We start from the raw sequence: 19,806 nt of genomic DNA on the forward strand, positions 1-19,806 counted from the left end.
ATTTAAGTGGATGTCCCGAACCAAGCGAAAGAGAATAAATCTTCGAACAACGTTACGGTTCGAGGAATTGAACGCAACGCGAAGAATACCTATTACGTGGAATTGGAGATTATTATTGGTGAAGAAGTGAAAATATGCGGGTTTAAATTGCGTTTAAGATCATTGTATTAGTTGTACAAAAATCATATAACTTGGAAAGGAAATATAATTAAAAAAAGAAACGAGAAACGATATTTGGATGTAGAGTGTAAAGAATCAAATCGAAACCAAGTATTTTCTTAGGAATTAATTGAAAATTTGACAACGGACAATCGTATATTCTTTCTATTTTTATTACGATCTTCACCAATTAGTGTTCAAAGTTTGTGCGTTTGTTTCATTTCTTTTTTCTTTTATTTCAATGAATATGGTACAGTTGCACTTTAGGGTTTAGAAAAACCACCGAGAAAACGCAATGGTACACTTGCACTTTGATTTAGAAAAGCAAAAATTATTTCTTCGGATCAATTTTTATTTATAATGTTGCAACTTGGTCGAATTGACCCAAAAAGTGTGCTATTTGAGTGTTCTCTGAACTCTTGGAAACACAAATAGGTTGAAGAAACGAACTCTGAGAAATTTGAGAATTCGTTACTCGCTAATGGGTGAATACGTTCGTTCGGAGTTCTCCAGGAGACGATGCGTTCCTCATTCGTGACGAAGGTTTCTTATCTACGGGGGTCGAGACATCGACGAGCTAGAGCAATATAAATCAGGACCATGACCTAGACGCGCAGGGCCTGTCGTTTAGATCGTGCCACGCCGTGCGAGACGAACGACGAAAAGGGAAAAATAAAGAAGGACGAAGGGCTCCTAAAATAATATCGTAAACCACGAAGCGACGGTGCGTCTTGTCTACGCGTGCACGCACGCTTATGCGTGCCCGTACATATATTATGAACACGTTATAGGACGTGGAAGTCTATTTCGAACCGAAACACATTCTGTATCCAGCCGCTCGCAACACGCGGGCTTTGATACAGCCACGATATATATGAGAGAACTGCATCCCCCTGAAACTCACCAGTGGTTCTCACTCGTGTAAACAAGTAGGCTGGGTAAACTTGTAACCGCGTGAAAAACGATTGAGAAAATTTCTCTACCACCTGCGATACGAATCTTCGCGAGGACACGCATTACGGATTCATTTTCCCATCGAACTCGAATTTGTTTTTTTTTTTAAAGAGTAATTCCATCTGTGTACAAATTTCGAGCAAGGAATGAAAAATGGAAGAGTTATGTTCGTTAAGAATTAGAATTTTGATTGTACAATCGAATTTAAAGGTTTCGGTCAATGTAACAGTGTGCATAGTGCACAACTGCATAACTGCACGTTGTGCATCGAGTGCATATTTAATTTTGGTTCGATGCATTAATTTTTCTTTTTGATTTCTTCCTCTCTTTCGTTCCTCGTTCAATATTGTTGCAATAACCGTTGCAAGTGAATAGTTCGATGGAATTCTTATTTGTCGTCTATCGATAGAATTAAATTTTACCTCGTTTCTAGTTTGCATTATTGAATACTCGTAACGTGACCGTACTTGGGAGAAGTTACGGGAGAAAACGTCGAGTTTGTTTATGTAAAACAATTATCCATGATTTAGCAACGATTCTAAAATACACCAGGCTCGTCGAGGGACAGTTATTTTCAGATAAAGTACGTTTTAATTCGTCCCCCTGTACTCCAAGGTAATTATGAATTTTCGTATCGCGCGATCAATCATTCCGTAAGAGAATCTCAAACGACATCGAGGAGATTAATACCGTCCCTTGGAAGACACTTATTTCTAGCCGGGGATCTTGCAACGAAAATATTTACAGGCGTGTAGATAGATGACTACTAAACGCTTCACGCTGTCGTTCCGATCTCACTCGAGGCAGAAGTTAAATTTACTATCGACGGCTTTCTAAACGCTTCGCATCAACGAAACTCGTTTCCCCTTATATTCGGTCCGAGATTCTCACGAAACAAATTCAGGAAAAAATGGAGCTCAATTGTTTCGATTAATATTTTTAAATACGCAGAATCGATAACATTTAAACAATATTATCACGACAGAGCGTTTCGCAACGTTAACGAGCAGAATTCAGTAGCAGATGTAAAAACAATGAAAAAAGTTCAAACAAATATTAAAAGATTCCTCTGCTCGATCTTGTTTCCGAATTATATATATTTTTTTTTTTACCAACGGAGCACACGTTTTATAAATTCTTTTCTTTATTATTATATCCCTTGTCAATCATTAAACGAGGTACCATGTGTTACGAAACACTACTACAATATATTCCTTTCGATTGTTTGCATACACTGCAATTGCACAATATCGCCCCTAAATTGTACAATACGGAATATCGTCAATAACATTGACCACGCGTGGGCAGCTTGACTTTCGAAGAAGAAAAAAACAAATTGGCAATTTACAACAGCGAATATGTATTCCTTTCGCTGTAAGAATGCATTTTAGTCGCAGTTCGCGTGTCGTTTAAAAGGCGCGCGATTGGAAAAATGAAAGACAGCCGAGTTTTAGCCGCAGGTATATTTCGTAACAGGACACGAACGAACCGGTCCTCTTTCACTTTCGTTCGTCTACGGTCATTGTTCGCGAGCAGGTTGAGCACCACTGTAAATCGGCGTGCACATCTGGAGGTGGCCGCCCTGGAAACGTGGGAGTTGAGAGTAAAGTATAAACTATGGGGTGCCACCCCATCTCGTAGCGGACTACCTACCCCCTCTCGTGGATGTAGGTAATATCATCGTCTCTGTGTGTGTGCGTGTGTGCGCTCGAGCGCGCTATCAGGCGTGCTCGTCGGCTAACCTAACAGAGTTTCGCGACGTGTACGTACACCCCCGACCATAAGTATTCGGACATTTATCGAACGTGAAATAAACTTTGAAAAAGTTACAAGATATTCCACGGAACATCCTCGTTCGATTTTTTCTTTCTTTTTTTTTTTTTTTTTGTTTGCGTGCATCGTAAAGAAGATATATGTAACAGCAGATCGCAAGAGAACCTCGTCACAGGGGTGGAATAAAAATTAGATCTTTTCATGGAGATGGCTGGCGTGCGTCTCGACGACGATTTTGGCTTAATTTAATTTCTCGAACATTTTTCTACTACTTTTTGGCGATACTTGGGATAATTTTTGGTAGAACAGTCACGGTGAGAGAAGTTTTGATCACTTGTTCGAGGTGTTGGCTTTTGTACTATTTCTGATACTACTTGGAATAATTGTAGTTACGTGAGATATTGTGACAGAAATTTGGGCCACTTTGGGACGTTAGCTTTTGTACTATTTCTGATAATACTTGGAATAATTTTTGGTACAACAGTCACGGTGAGAGAAATTTTGATCACTTCTTTGAGGTGTTGGTTTTTGTACTATTTCTGATAATACTTGGAATCATTTTTCATGCACCAGTCACAGTGAGAGAAATTTTGATCGCTTCTTTGAGGTGTTGGCTTTTGTACTATTTCTGATAATACTTGGAATCATTTTTCGTTTACAAGATACAGTGAAATTTGAGTCACTTCTTTGGGATGTCAACTTTTGTACTATTTCTGATACTAGGAATACTTGTAGGTACATGAGATATAGTGACAGAAATTTGGGCCACTTTGGGACGTTAGCTTTTGTACTATTTCTGATAATACTTAAAAAAAATACACACGAAATTCGTAACAAAATTTCAATGCACTCTTTTAAGATATAATATCTGTGCTATTCCTGATAACACTCGGAATAATTTTTATTAAACGAAATTCATAAAATTAAAAAATTTAAAGCACTTTTTTGCCACGTATCGAGCCCCCGCTGTGTATCTTCGAGATTGTACAATGTTTGTTCGATACGTCTAGAAATTTCTAGCGAATATTTGCTCCCATTGATTGGATTCGAATTTTGGCCAGGTCTCCCCTATTTTTTTTTTTTATCGAACGTATATCAGGGGATTACGAGAGCCAACGCACCATTTTAATCTTGTTAGTTTCTTCCAACTGTTGCAAATCCTTCCTACAGACCTCGCTTATGTGTGTGTGTGTATTTAACGTCGTCATCCTGGATAAATAAAAGATTTTCGCCAATCGATCTCCAACTCGGTCCGCTCCCTCGGGACGTTTCGATACTCTTTTGTTTTAAGAACTCACTTAACTTTTATGGAATAGTCGCTCGTATCGGCGGCAATGCAACCTCATAGTATCCTCCATGGTGTACTGGTGGCGCTATGCACTCGAGATTCATTTTTTCCCGAGCCACTCTATCGCGCACCCAGAAACCCATTTACAACCAAATGCTTCAAATTGTCCCTATCGCTCTGTTCCAATCCACGACCAAATAAGTTTCGCGTCTTTTGCTACAATCTAGCGTTTTCGATTTATTTTTTAGCAATCGTACTAAATTGGCAATGTCTGCTCCAAACTGTACCAGTATCTCGTATTTACGCGAAAAAAACAAGCAACGAGATTGAACTCCGCCAAAAATTGTATTTTCGACATCGTTAAAAACAACGAATGACAAATTGATTGTCAAATTGATTGTCAAATTAACGTCGTTCGTTTGTTACGAATTATTTAACGAAACTCTCAGTTGTCAAAGTAGTCGTGCAATCCTACCATGGTACAAAATCTACTTTTAACGATAACGACCATTGTGGACCGAAACAAAGATTTTTCAGAGCGTTAAATTACTTAGAAACGTTACTTTGTACGACAAGATCGAAATATACAAAATTAGGGGATCGTATGATTTTTTCACGGTATGAAAATCATCTTACATAGATAACAACCATTGTGAGCCACAGTCGGAGTTCTCGAGGGAAGAAATTCGCAAAATCGAAGTGGTTGTGTAATTTTCGTTCCACGGTGCACGTTTAGTGTACATTTCTAAGGAACGAGGCCAGTGAAATACGAATATCGGTTTAATCGTTCACGTGGCGTATCGTTGAACCTGAACCGATGTTAATACGACACGTGAAAAGCGTTGCAAAATATATAATCTCTGGCGATCGCGTCGTTTTCTTTCGAGATACCAGGTGTCCTGGTATTTATGGTCGAGGGTGTACAACGAAGTATACTTTTCGAGACACGAGAGTATACAATGGAGGTTCATGTACGCACACGTATGCAAAGATATGGACAAATGAGCCTCTTAGTTGACAATTCCAAAATTACGAAAAATGGATTTTTTTTGACAGAAATAATATAGCAAGTATTAAGAATTCTTATCTCATTTAGAACATTAACTTGTGTATAATTCGTTGTTAAGAAGAACCGTTGACAAAAAAATGTTAATGAAAAGAAAAGAGTCAAATTTACATCGTAAATGAAGTAACTGTGAAAATACCTTGAACAGTGATCCAATTTCTTGGACCTTCTCCATTATTCCACGAAACATTGGACTTACTCCTTCGACTGAAAGAAAACTGATAATTGTATACACGATAATTGAGAATCGTTTACATTCACTTCTGGAACTATTCGGTATCTTATTAGCTTCCGTATAAGTGACATTGCGTTGTATTATATTCGACGAATAACGTTAAAGTAAATCTTAGAAGTAAACAAAGAAATTAAAAAATAGCGATGGTTGGGCTAAGAATGTTGCAAAAAGAATTTGTAATTCGTGTGCAGAATATATAAACCGTATTTAATACTTAAATACTTTTGCCTTGAGAAAAGGTCGAAAAAGAGTAAGAGATAGATTGGGCTAAGAATGTTGCGAAAAGAATTTGTAATTCAGTGTTGAATATATAAACCGTATTTAATATCGACTCGCGTATGGATTAAACGCACTTTCGTCGAACATTGTCGCGTGTACATATAGGAAATAGGATGCCGATACGTGTATGGGTGTCGAGGCTGGGAGGGTATAATAATGTACGAGTACAGAGGGATAGAAAGGACGAGGGGGTGGAAAAGAGAGAACAAGGTCGACGCACGGACAAGAGAGCCCATATATTTAAAAGGGACACGGGGTCGCGTACCCCCATGGAAGCCGGTTTCCATGGTGGTGGTCCAGGTTCCTCGCGGCAGCCAGAAATGCGCAAAGGGTTGTTAAAAGCCATTCACGGCGCTAATGGCTAATGGGGCGTTCTTAACGCGGTACCGAATCTACTGTGCCGCTTGACACCCTCGTCGAATCTTTCTGTCTTAAAGAGTAAGTCCCCGCGTTGCTCGGGGTGTTAAGAAATTCACCGAACTGGGGAACGTCTAAAGCACTCCCCTCCCTCTATGCATTCGGTATTTCGAGGAGCGTTCGTCTTTTTGAAAATTACTTGGCAAACGAGTCGAGGGATATACTCGGTTCTCTGGGAACTGTTCGTCGAATGTTTACCTATTTGTGCATTGTTTGTTGAATATTTGGATCTTTGTACATTGTTTGTGGAATGTTTGGATCTTTGTACATTGTTTGTAGAATATTTGGATCTTTGTACATTGTTTGTAGAGTGTTTGCATCTTTGAAAATTCTTCGTCGAATGTTTCTCTATTTGTGTATTGTTTGTGGAATATTTGCATCTTTGTATATTATTTGTAGAATACTTGCATCTATGAAAATTATTCGTCGAATGTTTCACTATTTATGTATTGTTTATAGAATATTTGCATCTTTGAAAATTCTTCGTCGAATGTTTCTCTATTTGTGTATTGTTTGTGGAATATTTGCATCTTTGTATATTGTTTGTAGAATATTTGCATCTTTGAAAATTGTTCGTCGAATGTTTCTCTATTTGTGTATTGTTTGTGGAATATTTGGATCTTTGTACATTGTTTGTAGAATATTTGCATCTATTAAAATTATTCGTCGAATGTTTCACTATTTGTGTATTGTTTATAGAATATTTGCATCTTTGAAAATTCTTCGTCGAATGTTTCTCTATTTGTGTATTGTTTGTGGAATATTTGCATCTTTGTATATTGTTTGTAGGATATTTGCATCTATGAAAATTGTTCGTCGAATATTTGCCTCTTTGTAAGTTATTCGTCAACGAATGCTTGCCTTTTTGAAAACCGCCGAATATTTGCTTCTTTGTAATTTGTCAAACTGACGACTATTTGCCTCGTTGCAAATTATTGGCCAAATTAACGAATATTTACCTTTTCCTAAATTATTTGTCAAACTCACGAATGTTTGTCTTTTTGGAAAGTGACGACTATTTGCCTTGTTGCAAATTATTTGTCAAACTAACGAATGTTTGCCTTTTCGTAAATTATTCGTCGAATATTTGCCTAATGCCAAGCATATACGCATCTACGTTCGTGTGTCTATTTTTTGAACCTGATTGTCGAAAATTTAACGCGATAGTGATACAAAATAAATTAACTATCAAGCACAACGACTATCAACGTTTTCAACTGCCACATTATCCGACACTAAAGATACGATTTAAATTTAAGAAAGTATAATATATTACAATGAAACAATTTAGCATGGCTACTACATTTAAAATGTATTGGATAAACTGCATTTTGAGAAGTGATGCATTTTCTATGACTGCAATAATAATTCTTCAGAATTTTAGAAGTAGCAGAGAGGAAGTTAAGAGGTTCGGTAAGTTTCATAGAAGGCATAATAATTGGAAGAGGCAAGTTCACGGAACATAGATGACATAACGTTTAAAAAAATGAACGATGCAAGTGCATAGCGACTGAAAAGTCACGCACAGATTAGGATACATGACACGTAAAACCGCGAATGCCGAAGTGACTAATACTTGAAATCCTTGAATTACTGCAGCTGCATTTACGAGTGCATAAACGTAAAAAAAAGAAAAAATGATGATAGATATAACGCTAACGCGTTTAATTACTAAATAAATATGTCAATGGGCCGGTGACATCGTTAATGGAAAAATTCTCGATTAACGTAGAAGTTGAAACGCGACGAAATTTTTTAATTAATTCTGCACACCGGAACGTTGAACTCGGTGGAAACAAGCGATCAAGGTTTGTGGAAAATTAATAAACCCGTTCCCGGAATAAAATTGCGAAAGCAACGTGTGAAGCATCACGAAGGGGGAAGAACTGAGCTTCACACGAGAAAATGAAGGCAACTGCCAGAAGCAGATACCGCACGCATTAAAAGATTATGTCTGGATATTATTTCGTGGTAGTTGCCCGGGGTACCCGGTAGCTAATGGAAATGACTTTCCATTAAAACCAAGTTGCCCAAAGAAAACAAAGAGAAGTTAGGAAACAATAATGCAGTTTCCTCCAACGGACCTTTCCCTTGGCTTATCGCTGCCCTTTTCCACGAGTTTCTCCTTTTCTCCTTCCATCTCGGAGAATCCTCCGCGATAATTGTATTTTAAATTTTTACTCGAGAGTTTACGTCTTTCTCTTAGTTACCAATGGACATTTCTTCCCCTTATTTACCATTCGTCGACTTTTCCCTATTTGGGTAATCGTAATTTTGTAATAAATGGAACAAATAATACCAATGGTACCGTTAGAATAATAATAATGCTTATATAATAATTATCTCGGTGCGATGTCAGGTCTAGATTAATAAGAACTCTAAAGGAAGCAGATGATGTCAGGACCAAATAGTCGTTTTTCTGACAAATCTCCGCACTAGGATACTCTTCGTTTAAAATCCTTATACATCTATTTATTTACACTACGTTTGTAATAATAATTTCACTCGATATACGTATCGAATGAAAATATATGCTTCTCAGATTTATTCTCTGAAGCTAGAACAAATGAATTCACCAAGATATTGTAAATATTAATATACTCAACACAGGGCAGGAGGTTTTCTTAGTAATAATAAGCGAGTATTATTTGGATCTTTTCTTAGTAATAAATGAGTACTATTTGGAATTTTCCTTAAGAACAAGAAATGAATATTATTCAAAATATTCTTAATTCTTGCAAATACTGAAAATTTCCAAACATTTTCATACAATAGGATAGCTCGGTAAGTTTTGTCGTTCAATAAGAAACGAAACAGTTAGGTTCGTTTCATTTTTCCAAAATTACACTACTGTTCCATGAACATATATAAAGTTTCCTACAGATCTGTCGATTTGTTCGTATATTTACAATCGTTCGAAGTTGAACCATCGTAATATTTTTACAATGAAAAAAGCGACAAAACTTATCCAACAAGCTAGTACTCCCTAGGTAAATCGAGCGATCTTTGTCGATTGCAATACGCAACGAGATATTTTTCCCCCAAGAGAAGCACGGCGTAACAATTGGAAAATCACGTAAACACGTCGATCGGTTTTTGCGCGAGTGCTGCTGATCGATAACTTTCTAAAGTTTCTCTCGAAGGGGAAAACGAAACTTACCAAGTTGTGATTGATGTGTCGGTGTCGGTGCCGGTCTAACTTTATCGGGGGGACACCTTCTGGTGGCAGCTACGGTGGCAGGTAAGGGTATACTGGTTCCACCGCCGGGACCGCCACCTGCCCCACCGACGGCCGACTGCTTATTGTACGGAGACGGCAATCTAGAACAAAGAGATCAATTTAGAAAACAACGTCCCGATAGAGTCGTTACTGTCATTCAGACTGGAATCGTTCCCCTTCGAACGATACTCGGAACCGATTCCGTGGCTACTCGAGAAGGGAGTCTGTATTCCTTTTTTGAGAATTGCATTTCTAATATTCGTACAACAGAATTGTAGAAAATTAAACATCAAGGAGATTAACCCTTTGGTTTGGGAGCAGACTCTCGGTCGTCATCTAACCGAGTGTAGTTTTTCCAATGGGAGAACAATTTCGTGGAAGTTTGGAATTCAAACTGAAATTGAAATATTACGCTCTTGTAGGATGGGAACATGTGTATGCAAGGTATTGAAAGAGAAATGTTTCGTTTAAGATTAAGTTTATAATTTAAAGGATTTTATTAAGGCACCAGTTTCTATGAGCAAAAAGCTTCCATTGTAAAGGGTTGATAATCGTTGATTCGAGTAATCATTCGATTTTAAATATATTCATCAAAAATGTTATCGACCTTCGTCTTTTGTACGATAAGAGAGTAAATTGTCTCTATAAGCAAAGAAGCTTCGAGTGTAAAGGGTTGACAATTGTTGATTCGAGTAATCTTTCGATTTTAAATATATTCATCAAAAATGTTATCGACCTTCGTCTTTTGTACGATAAGAAAGAGAGTAAATTGTCTGGGGTAGTTAAAAATCATTAAGAATCGTTAATAATTAATAATTAATATTTTAATCGATTAAGTAGGTAATACTCGACACGAGAAAGAAATAATTCGTTAGAATTGTGTATACTGTTTCGAATAGACGAATTTTGCATCGTCACCGATTCTGTCGCAATTGTAAGCGTTATTGTTCACCTTAGAGAACCGATACGAACGTAAACGTGGTTCGTCACTGACGATGGACGACTGTTGAAAGGCGAGGTGAGTTTTCGGTCACGGCCATTGGCCGCGTGTTGTTATTCCACGATCTGGTCGAAACACTCTTTCCAAGAACTGTTTGTTTTGGAACGACGACCTCGCTATACTTCTTCGCCGCGCAGCACATCAAACCGAACGCTACACACGCGTACAAATTTTCATCCTTCGATATAAAAGAACACATTGTATATCCAGATTGTAAATATATTTAACAAGTTTCTTTTTTCCCGCCAATTAAATGCGAAACGATTCGAGATACAAAACCACGAAATACGTACATCCAATAATATATTAATTATATTAACTTTTAACCCTTTGGACTCGAAGGGAGACCCTCGGTTGCAACCTAATTCAGTATACTATTTCCGACCCGGGAAAATTTCGTGGTTTGGAATTCAAATTGAAATTGAAATATTAAGGTTTTCGTAGAGTATAAACGTATATATACAAAGTATAAAAAAATATTCCGTTCTAGATTAATTTTACGACTCAAAGGATTTTTTACAGGCGTCGTTTTCCTGTATCGAAGAAGCATCGAGTGCAATGGGTTAACAATCGAATAATTTTCAAAAGAAATTTGAAACGAGTCAAAATTTACTTCTTTGGTAGTTCCAGTGTCTAGCGTTAATTAGTTTCTTTGTTTCCGCGTATTAAAGCCGATTCGGTGGTATCCTATTAGCAGGACGTCAAAATTCCACGGTGGAAATTCCATTGCGTAGTGTTCGCAAGCATGCGACCGGATCGCGTGCCAAAAACGCGTACTTTCGCTCGAAAACGAGAGTGAAAAGGGTGGAGGCACGAGGGCAACAAGACAGAAAAGACCGCGGGCTGGAAAAAGAAGAAAACTTCACGAGGGCGTTAACGTTGCCCAAAGAAAACGTTGGTAAACGAGAACGCACTGGGGGAGAGAGACTCGTTGGTGGTCGTTTCGTGCTCGTGTCGCACACCGTTCCCTTCGACGGATTTCTCTGTTTTTTTTTTCTCTCTTTCTTTCTTTCTTTTTTTTTTCCTTTGCCAACCGTCGTCGTACTCTCCTTTCCGTCGTGACGAAGGGAGCTCGTGAATTCGGCTTGCGCAGGATTCTCTTTGAATCAGCCAGTCGGAGATAGAAGGGTGATAAAAACTTCGGTAACTAAGACCCCGTAGTAATACGGAAAAAGTAATTTTAATGTTCAACACTTTTTGGTCGTTTCTCGTCCGCGTAACCGTGTGACACTTTATGCGGGCCGAACCAATTTTCACGGTACGGGGGGGCCGTAAAAAAATTATTCTCAACGAGGACGGGGAGAATTCTTGGATACGAATTCCCAGCAACGGGTAACCAATTGTTACTTTGGTGTACGAAGATTGGAATTGTGGAGACTGTATTTTTATTCGACTTCGAGTCGAGTGTTCAAGTACTGTAAAGTGTTATTAACGATAACAATTAATGTATCGTATAAATTATAGATTCTAAATGTTTTCGTCGAGAGTGTAAGTGTTATTTAACATTGCAATTTCACCGTTATACGAACGTGCAAAAATTGTTACTCGAACAATAAGTTTCCCTCTTTTCTTACCAAATCTTAGTTACCCTCTGAATGTTTTCTTTCATCCTCCGAATATCTATTTTTACAATTGTTGACTAGGTACATAGGTATCTATTTTTATATTTTTATTCTACTTGGTATTTTATTTTTCTTCCGCGATACGTTTATATATACAATATATATATAATTATATATTATTATTATACATACATAATTAAATAATTATATATATATATATATATACATAATTACATATTATTATTAAATATATATTATATATTATTATTATATATATTTTTTTTTCATCTCGAAGAAGGTTGAAGGAATACCAAATAAATAATTTTTCATCGAAGATAAGCCAGCCGTCGCGTTTCCCATTTCGTGAACCGCTGATGGTTCGATTCGTTTCGACGATCCGTGACTGCTGATCGATCGGTGAAACGTCGAAGGAAAGTTTCCCCGGGAAACTCGTAGCCTTTAACGAAGAAAAGATCTTCCCACGGGAGAGGAGAACGGAACGAAAACAGTAAAGAAAACAAGAACGAAGACGCGAAGGGTAAAACCCATGAGACTCCTTTACGTCTCTGATGTATCGTTCGAGAAACGACGTCGCACCGTGTAACGCGTGGAAACGTCAAACGCGCGATTGCTCGTTGCCGAGTTAACAGCGCCATCTATGTCGCGGTCACGTCACGGTAAATATTTGGCCTAAATGGTAACGTTGCGCGCTGGTACTCACAGAAGTCCCCCCTTTTTTCTCCCCCTCTCTCTCTCTCACTCGATTCTCCTACACGCGTCATTATTTAACCAGGTCTCGCATCCCTTTGTTGACGAATCGGCCGATGCGAGCGTCGCGTTTCGAGGAAACGTCGTGCTTCGTGGAAGCCGGAGCTAGGAGAACTCGGATGTTCTTGTTTTGGAATATTTTTATGGAACGTCACCCGATACCTGGAAACTGGCTTTGTTGGCATTCGGGGAACGCACGGTGGTCTTACAGTTTTAGGTCGTTAATGCAACATTCTGGAAGGATACTTTTGTGAATGCGTGTTTCGTGATTCCTGTTCGTAATTTTTAACATTATTTTCCTTTTAGAGAATCGCAACGATCTCGACGCAGGGGATATTCTCATTGTCACAGGTTCAAACAGGAGATATATTCTTGTAACAAATTTTCCAATTATTTTTGTAAACCAGCGAGAAGAATACAAATGGAAAATGTAGAAATTGTCAATTTGTACAATTTCTTACGGTAGAACTTTTCCAAGTGTACGAATCATTTTTGTTGTTGTCTGTTCGCAATAATGTACCGAATTTCTCTTTGATTATTTTTAATAGATTTCTGTACGATATCTTTTTTATTTTTCAATCCGAATGGCGATACGTAGTATCAGCTTGGGAATGCTGACTAGGAATGCACTTAGAGGATCGATGTCCACGAATCTTGACCCACTGCAAAACATGCAAATTTACACTATTGTCATTTTTTTTGTTTATTCCACTCGCGATAAATACAGTACAATAGTTCGACAAGCTAGACCATCTTAACGAATGGCAAATTAAAATATCTTCTGCACACCTTAAGAATGCATTAATAGTACAGTACCGATCAACAATACCTGAAATTGTATCTCGATCAAAGACAATCACACTAACGATCTATAAATTGTCACATATCTCGAAAAAGACGAGTCGAATGAAATTTTATTATTCTTCGTATTCGTCCAATTTCTCGTCACGGGATCTCACTGACCCCGTTATTGTTACCATAAACTTCGGTCCACGGTGTGTAAACAATCACGGGATGAATTTCATTCCACGAAAGCTGGTATAAAATTCAGGCAACAGCGGGTGAAAACTTTGTACGAGCGCAAACCCACCAGAAAGGTTATATTCTCGGCGAGTATTCTTTCTCTATTAATACGATAGGGAGGTTCGTGAGCGGAACAGGCGCTGCGAGACTCCGCGTAAGATTTTTAATGAAACGAACTTTCGCGGTCTAAGTATTCTCGCGCCACTTTTACGGACACTTATGTGCGTGGCATACACTGGCGCGCGTTCTTGAATATCCATTTCATTTGATGAAAGTCCGGATTACTTCCAAGCCTAAGGGTAAAATGTTACGGAGAGGCGCGTTAATGGCGGAGCTCCTTTTACGAGTTAAATAAAAATTTTGAACGCCGAGGTTACACGCGTATTATAACGCATAAAGGACGGTGAGACGTTTACCGCGAGTGTACTTGTACCGATAAGGGGGATATGTCCTAAGGGGTCCCCTTAAGATATGCGAGGATACAAGAGCCGTGTCGACTGAACGATATTGCTCGTAAGGATCGATACGGGACCGGTTATTCCCTTTAAAAAGGAAAGATCTACCTACGCGCTGGGAACGGTGGATGTGTACCGGAGAGAAACACGAACACCGTGAATTCCTCGTTTCACTTTTAACTCTAAATTGGGTGGTTTTGTTTCGTTAACCAAGTGAATATATTATAACGAGTTGAACGCGGGGGATAAACCAAGCGAATGGGGGCTTTTATAATGACCTTCTCCTAGTGTATATATCGAGTTACTTTATTATACTTGGAAAATGGAGAATTGCATTAGGAATTTTTAAGTATGTATTATTGTTGAGAAAACGATGTCGGTTGAAATTTGTTTATTTTTCATTGTATCTTTACGATTACGTTATCGATGCTTTTTTAGTGAAAATGAATCCAAACGTGGTGTTCTTTGCACTATTTTTAACGTGCTTGGAAACTTTTTAACAACGATTCGAATAATGTATTGTGAAAAAGAGATTGAATATAATCGTACTTGGACTCATTTTCATGGAGAAAGACCTCGCCAATTTGTCGATAATACTGCAACGAAGATGGAAAATGTTTCCATTCAATGGAAAATGTAACAAATTTTTTATTGGCTCTAAATGAATATAATCATTCTCCTAGTGTATATATTGGGTTACTTTATTATATTTCGAAAATGGAGAATTGCATTACGAATTTTAAAGTATGTATTATTTTTATCGAGAAAACGATGTCGGTTGAAATTTGTTTATTTTTCATTTTATCTTTACGATTACGTTATCGATGCTTTTTTGGTGAAAATGAATCCAAACGTGGTCTTCTTCGCACTATTTTTAACGTGCTTGGAAATTTTTTAACAACGATTCGAATAATGTGTTACGACAAAGAGAATTTGTCGATAATACTGCCACGAAGATGGAAAATGTTTCCATTCAATGGAAAATGTAACAAATTTTTTATTGGCTCTAGATATACATAATCACCGGAGAGAGTATCGTTACTCGAATCCGGGGTAAAAATTGCCACTTAAAAGCGACCATTCCTGCGTATCAAGCTCAAAGACAATTCAAAGCACAATCTTTCGAGAATTAACAACTGCTACTTTCGTCACAATTATCGATACTTAATCTCAAAATATTCAAGTCCGAGAAGATTTCAATTTTCTCCAAAAATTCAAGTTAACCTTATGCATCGCCACGATATCGTAACTATATTCGATAACGTAAATTAAAACTCTTCGAAACGTTCGATCTTATTTTTCATCGGTGTCGATCAATTGCGTAAAAATTCCTCTGCCAGAAATATTTCGTCTCCCTATTATTTCCGATAATTTTCGTTCCAGCGTAATAGCCACTCGAGATTTATCGCGCACCTCTTCCATGCATCATCAGGGAAGATACGTGGCCATGATACATCGAAATCGTTCGACGAAAAAATTGAAACCCCGTTTACGAGTCGGGTGTCGCGTCGACGTCGAATGTATAAAAAAAAAAAAAAAAAGGAAAAAAAAAAGATGTTTCAATCTCGCGAGGAGAACCGACGTAACGGTGGCGTTCCGCGAATATTTACGAGGGTAATATCGAAAATTAATGTTCTCGGTTTGTACTGCGTGGTAGCAACACGTCGGCAGCCTCGACGTTTTGCAATTTCTGTTGGCCTCCCTGCAACCGGCTGACGTATTAATACGGCGAGATATAACGTGCTCCGGCTGTAAACAACGTCTTTACCGCGTCTTTGTTTCTCGTTTGTAAGCGAAAAGCGTTTCTCCGGGTGACCGTACCCCATCAACGATATTATTAACGGTGCAAAGCTTGCACTTGAAATTGTACACTCCCCCCTCCCCTTCCTGCGGATCTCCTTTCGCTGTAGCTGGTTGTAAACACAACGAGATATAAATACTGCTTCGACGAAACCTTTAAATGCATCGAAGTCGAGTTTTATATATATATATATATATAATCGAATTGAATAGAGGCTGATTGAAATTTATTACGATAATAATGCGCAATCTCTGAACGTTCGTGCTCGATATGCATACGTAATTGTGCGGGGATCTATGGAATATTTATAACAAATTTATCACTCCGTTCAATCGGGGGGAATACGACTCTTAGACGCTACGTGAAACTTCAGCGCGCAGTAGTTGTTTATAATAGATTAACGAAACTTGCGTTTCTACTTTCTTTTTATTTTGGAGAAAAAAAAAACATACGTGAATATTACAAGAGTTTCTCTTTCATTTTCAGTATTTGCGACGTCCAATAAACCGAGTCGGTTTATTGGAAACATCCCGGGACACCCGGTATATTTAATCTATATTACCCATAGTATCTCTTCGTACGTAAACGAGAGATATTAATCGTAGAACTTGTTACCATCTTTTCCTCGGACAAGTGGCGTTAATGTTACAATAATTGACATTAGAAAGAATTATAATCGTTCACGTTACGTAAACGAATCCTTTTTGTACGTCTACTTTATTTTTACTTATTTTCGATTCAACTCGATTCTCACATTGCTCCAAGAGTTTCTCGAATAGTTTCTCATTATTTATAACACACTGACACAGTTCGTTGAAAAAAAAAAAACAAATCCACGAGCATTCTGCGTATGCAAACGAAGAACGCGAGTTACCACTCGTTAGTATCTTTTCCTCGGTACGAGACACTTTTTGTTCGAACGAGTGGTATTCGCGCGAATGATCGACCAAGTATCGAGAATTTCGCATGCAGCACACGTGTGTCAACTATACACGTAACACGTTGATTGTATAGCGAGCACTCGTGCGATATGGACACGCTGCGGAGACAATTAACGCAGGTACATGCGCGTATATACGTTCAGGGTACGGTACGGTTGCGGTAAAGGGGGAGGAGGGAAGGAGGTACTGTTAATTACTCAAGCTTCTGGCCTCAACGTCCAATGAGAGGAGCCCTGGGGATCAATATCCGATTTCTCGTTCCTGCTATTTCAAGTATCCACGGTGCACCTCCGCGCCGTGCACGCTCTTCGAAAATGTTCGAGGATTCTTGAAAACTGCGCCCCGTTTCTAAAAAGTTCGCGAATCAACGTTCTTTGCAACGTACTATAGCGGGCCCTCGAGTTCCACGGATTCGTAGCCGCTCGATTCTGCTCCCGCGTATATATATATACGCTCAACTGTGAGCAGTTTCCACGGATACGTGCGAATTACTTCCGCCATTGCTTATACTTCTTCGATACGAACGACTCTTCGAGAGACGAACGACTATTCGAGAGACGAACGACTCTTGGAGAGACGAACGATCTGTGAAAAAAATACGCCCGAATCGAATTTTATTCGCGGTTGAAAATTTAAATTTGTTTATTCGACATTGTATCTTCGTGAAAATGTTATCGACGAATTGGCGAGCTTTTCCCGAGGAGAATGAGTACAAACACGACCTTGTTCGGAGTATTTTTGATTGTGTGTTTTTATCTGGGAGGGGGGCATGGTGTTTGAGACACTATAGCTCGAAAAAGTGGAGTTAATCCGAACTAGGTCGTGTTTGGATTCATTTTCATCGGGAAAGTCTTGACAATTCGATGGTAATATTTTAACGACGATATTTTAAAAAATATGAAAATTACAATTTTCATTAAGAACTGTTGTATTCAGAGTCGTCATTGTGACTAGTGCGTTCTGTGTACGATAAATCGTTCGTGAAATGGTACGAGAAGGTATTGGTATAGAGTATTTTTTAGCTTGTAAACTAATGTTTTTACGATTGTAATAACTGTACGTAAGAGCACGTACAACGTAACTTATTTCGAACTTTGTTGTTACTCGTATGAGCTGCACACGGTATAAATGAGAACATCTAATGGCGAGTGACATTTACGATAACAACAAATGAAGCAAACGGAATCAAACACGTTACATTCTGAAGTTTCGCGCTTAAATATTCTTACAAATTGAAATTCAATATTTCGCAAACGATGAGATACCTAAGTCAATATTGTTGAACCATTTTATTCTACATTGATAATAATGTATTGATTTGAGCAAACATTTCTCGAGGAAAATAATATTTTAATTTTCGTACTTCAAAAACTGGACTCATTTTTCGCATTTCTTATTACGAGAAAATATTAGGTTGTTCGAAAAGTCATTTCGTTTTCTAAAATGGAGAATATATAATTTAATAAAATATTTACACACTCTAAAAAAAATCGTGTTTCATTTTCACCAAAAAAAAAATGAAATGACTTTCCGAACAACCCAATAGTACGCACATTCAATGATGAATTACATTTACGACCACATACTATATTTACGCAACAAATGTACAAGTTCTGTTCGAACAAAGTTTTCGATTCCTTTCGATGATAAATCACTCGACAGCGCGTTTTTAAATTTTCGTATCGTTGGTATATTTCAATTTTCTATCGTTTCGCGAGTGGTACTGTCACCTGCTTCCCCTTCAACGAAAGTGTTTTAAACTTCATAAAAACTTTCAACGCGAATAAAATTAGTTATTCCCGTCAGTTTCTCCGGTACATACTTCGAGCAGATTTACGAGCGTGAACAGAAACGTTTGAAACCAACCGCAAAACTACACGTAAGTCTTTACCAAACCGTGTTTTCTTTGGTAACTTTTTATCTGGTTACATCGACTCCGAAGGATACAACGATAAATTAAATCGAGGGCGCATCAAAACAAAAGTAAAATTTAATAACATTGAATAGTAACTACCAGGAATCGGAGATGAAGCGTGACAAATATAAATTAGACTGCGTTAATAGATCGAAGCATAGCTTCTTGTGCAACGTGTCCAATACGTAGATACGTTTAACGACGTGAATAAATTTATACAAGGCACGATAAATAATCAATCATGGAGAAACTTGCAACTAAATTATTTCTTTTTCGTCAGATTTATATATACTCTATCGAGTTATATTCGACACGAGGAAATCAATTTTTTCACTAATAAGAGATTGATTATTTTATGGAACCATTAAATTCCATAAATATCTCATTTTTTTTACAAATAAGAGATTGATTATTTTATGGAACCATTAAATTCCATAAATATCTCATTTTTTTTACAAATAAGAGATTGATTATTTTATGGAACCATTAAATTCCATAAATATCTAATTTTTCGATATATATACATTTAAGACGAATGAAACAAGTTCTATTCGAGTGTCGTTGAATATTTAGAGCACAAAATGGAAGTAGAGAGATTATAGGCAACAGAACGACAATGAACCAACGTATAACGGTATCTTAATGAGAGTAATGATAAGTGTTCAAGAGTTGAATGGCGCCTACAAGTTCCGGTTCTACACAAAATCATAGTTCGTCGCTAACGAGATCGCTTTCAGGAGGCGTAGCCACGAGCAACTAAAGCTCGTGAAATCGTTCTCTAATTTACATTTTGCACACGATACTTTCTCTGCGTGGCGAGATCCAAAGGGTCGTGGCTTTAACAGCGATTCAGATACACCATAAATTTGTATAAATTGAAAACAGGAAATTAGAGGTGACGTGGACGACGTATCGCTAGCCTTGTGATGGTAATTTTAGAAAGTCCCCTT

General features: G+C 37.8%; 1 protein-coding gene across 4 annotated transcripts in view; it reads right to left on the reverse strand.

The window, feature by feature from the left end:
• Positions 1–19,806, reverse strand: part of Sick (sickie) — a 310,825-nt gene that overhangs the window by 187,461 nt on the left and 103,558 nt on the right. For all 4 annotated transcript variants that reach the window (XM_076305092.1, XM_076305094.1, XM_076305096.1 and 1 more), the window contains one exon: positions 9,332–9,492. In XM_076305092.1, the coding sequence (XP_076161207.1) occupies positions 9,332–9,492 (161 nt within the window). The remainder of the gene's footprint in view (positions 1–9,331; positions 9,493–19,806) is intronic.

This window comes from Ptiloglossa arizonensis, chromosome 2 (genome assembly GCF_051014685.1).
Source record: "Ptiloglossa arizonensis isolate GNS036 chromosome 2, iyPtiAriz1_principal, whole genome shotgun sequence".
Classification (NCBI taxonomy): domain Eukaryota; kingdom Metazoa; phylum Arthropoda; class Insecta; order Hymenoptera; family Colletidae; genus Ptiloglossa; species Ptiloglossa arizonensis.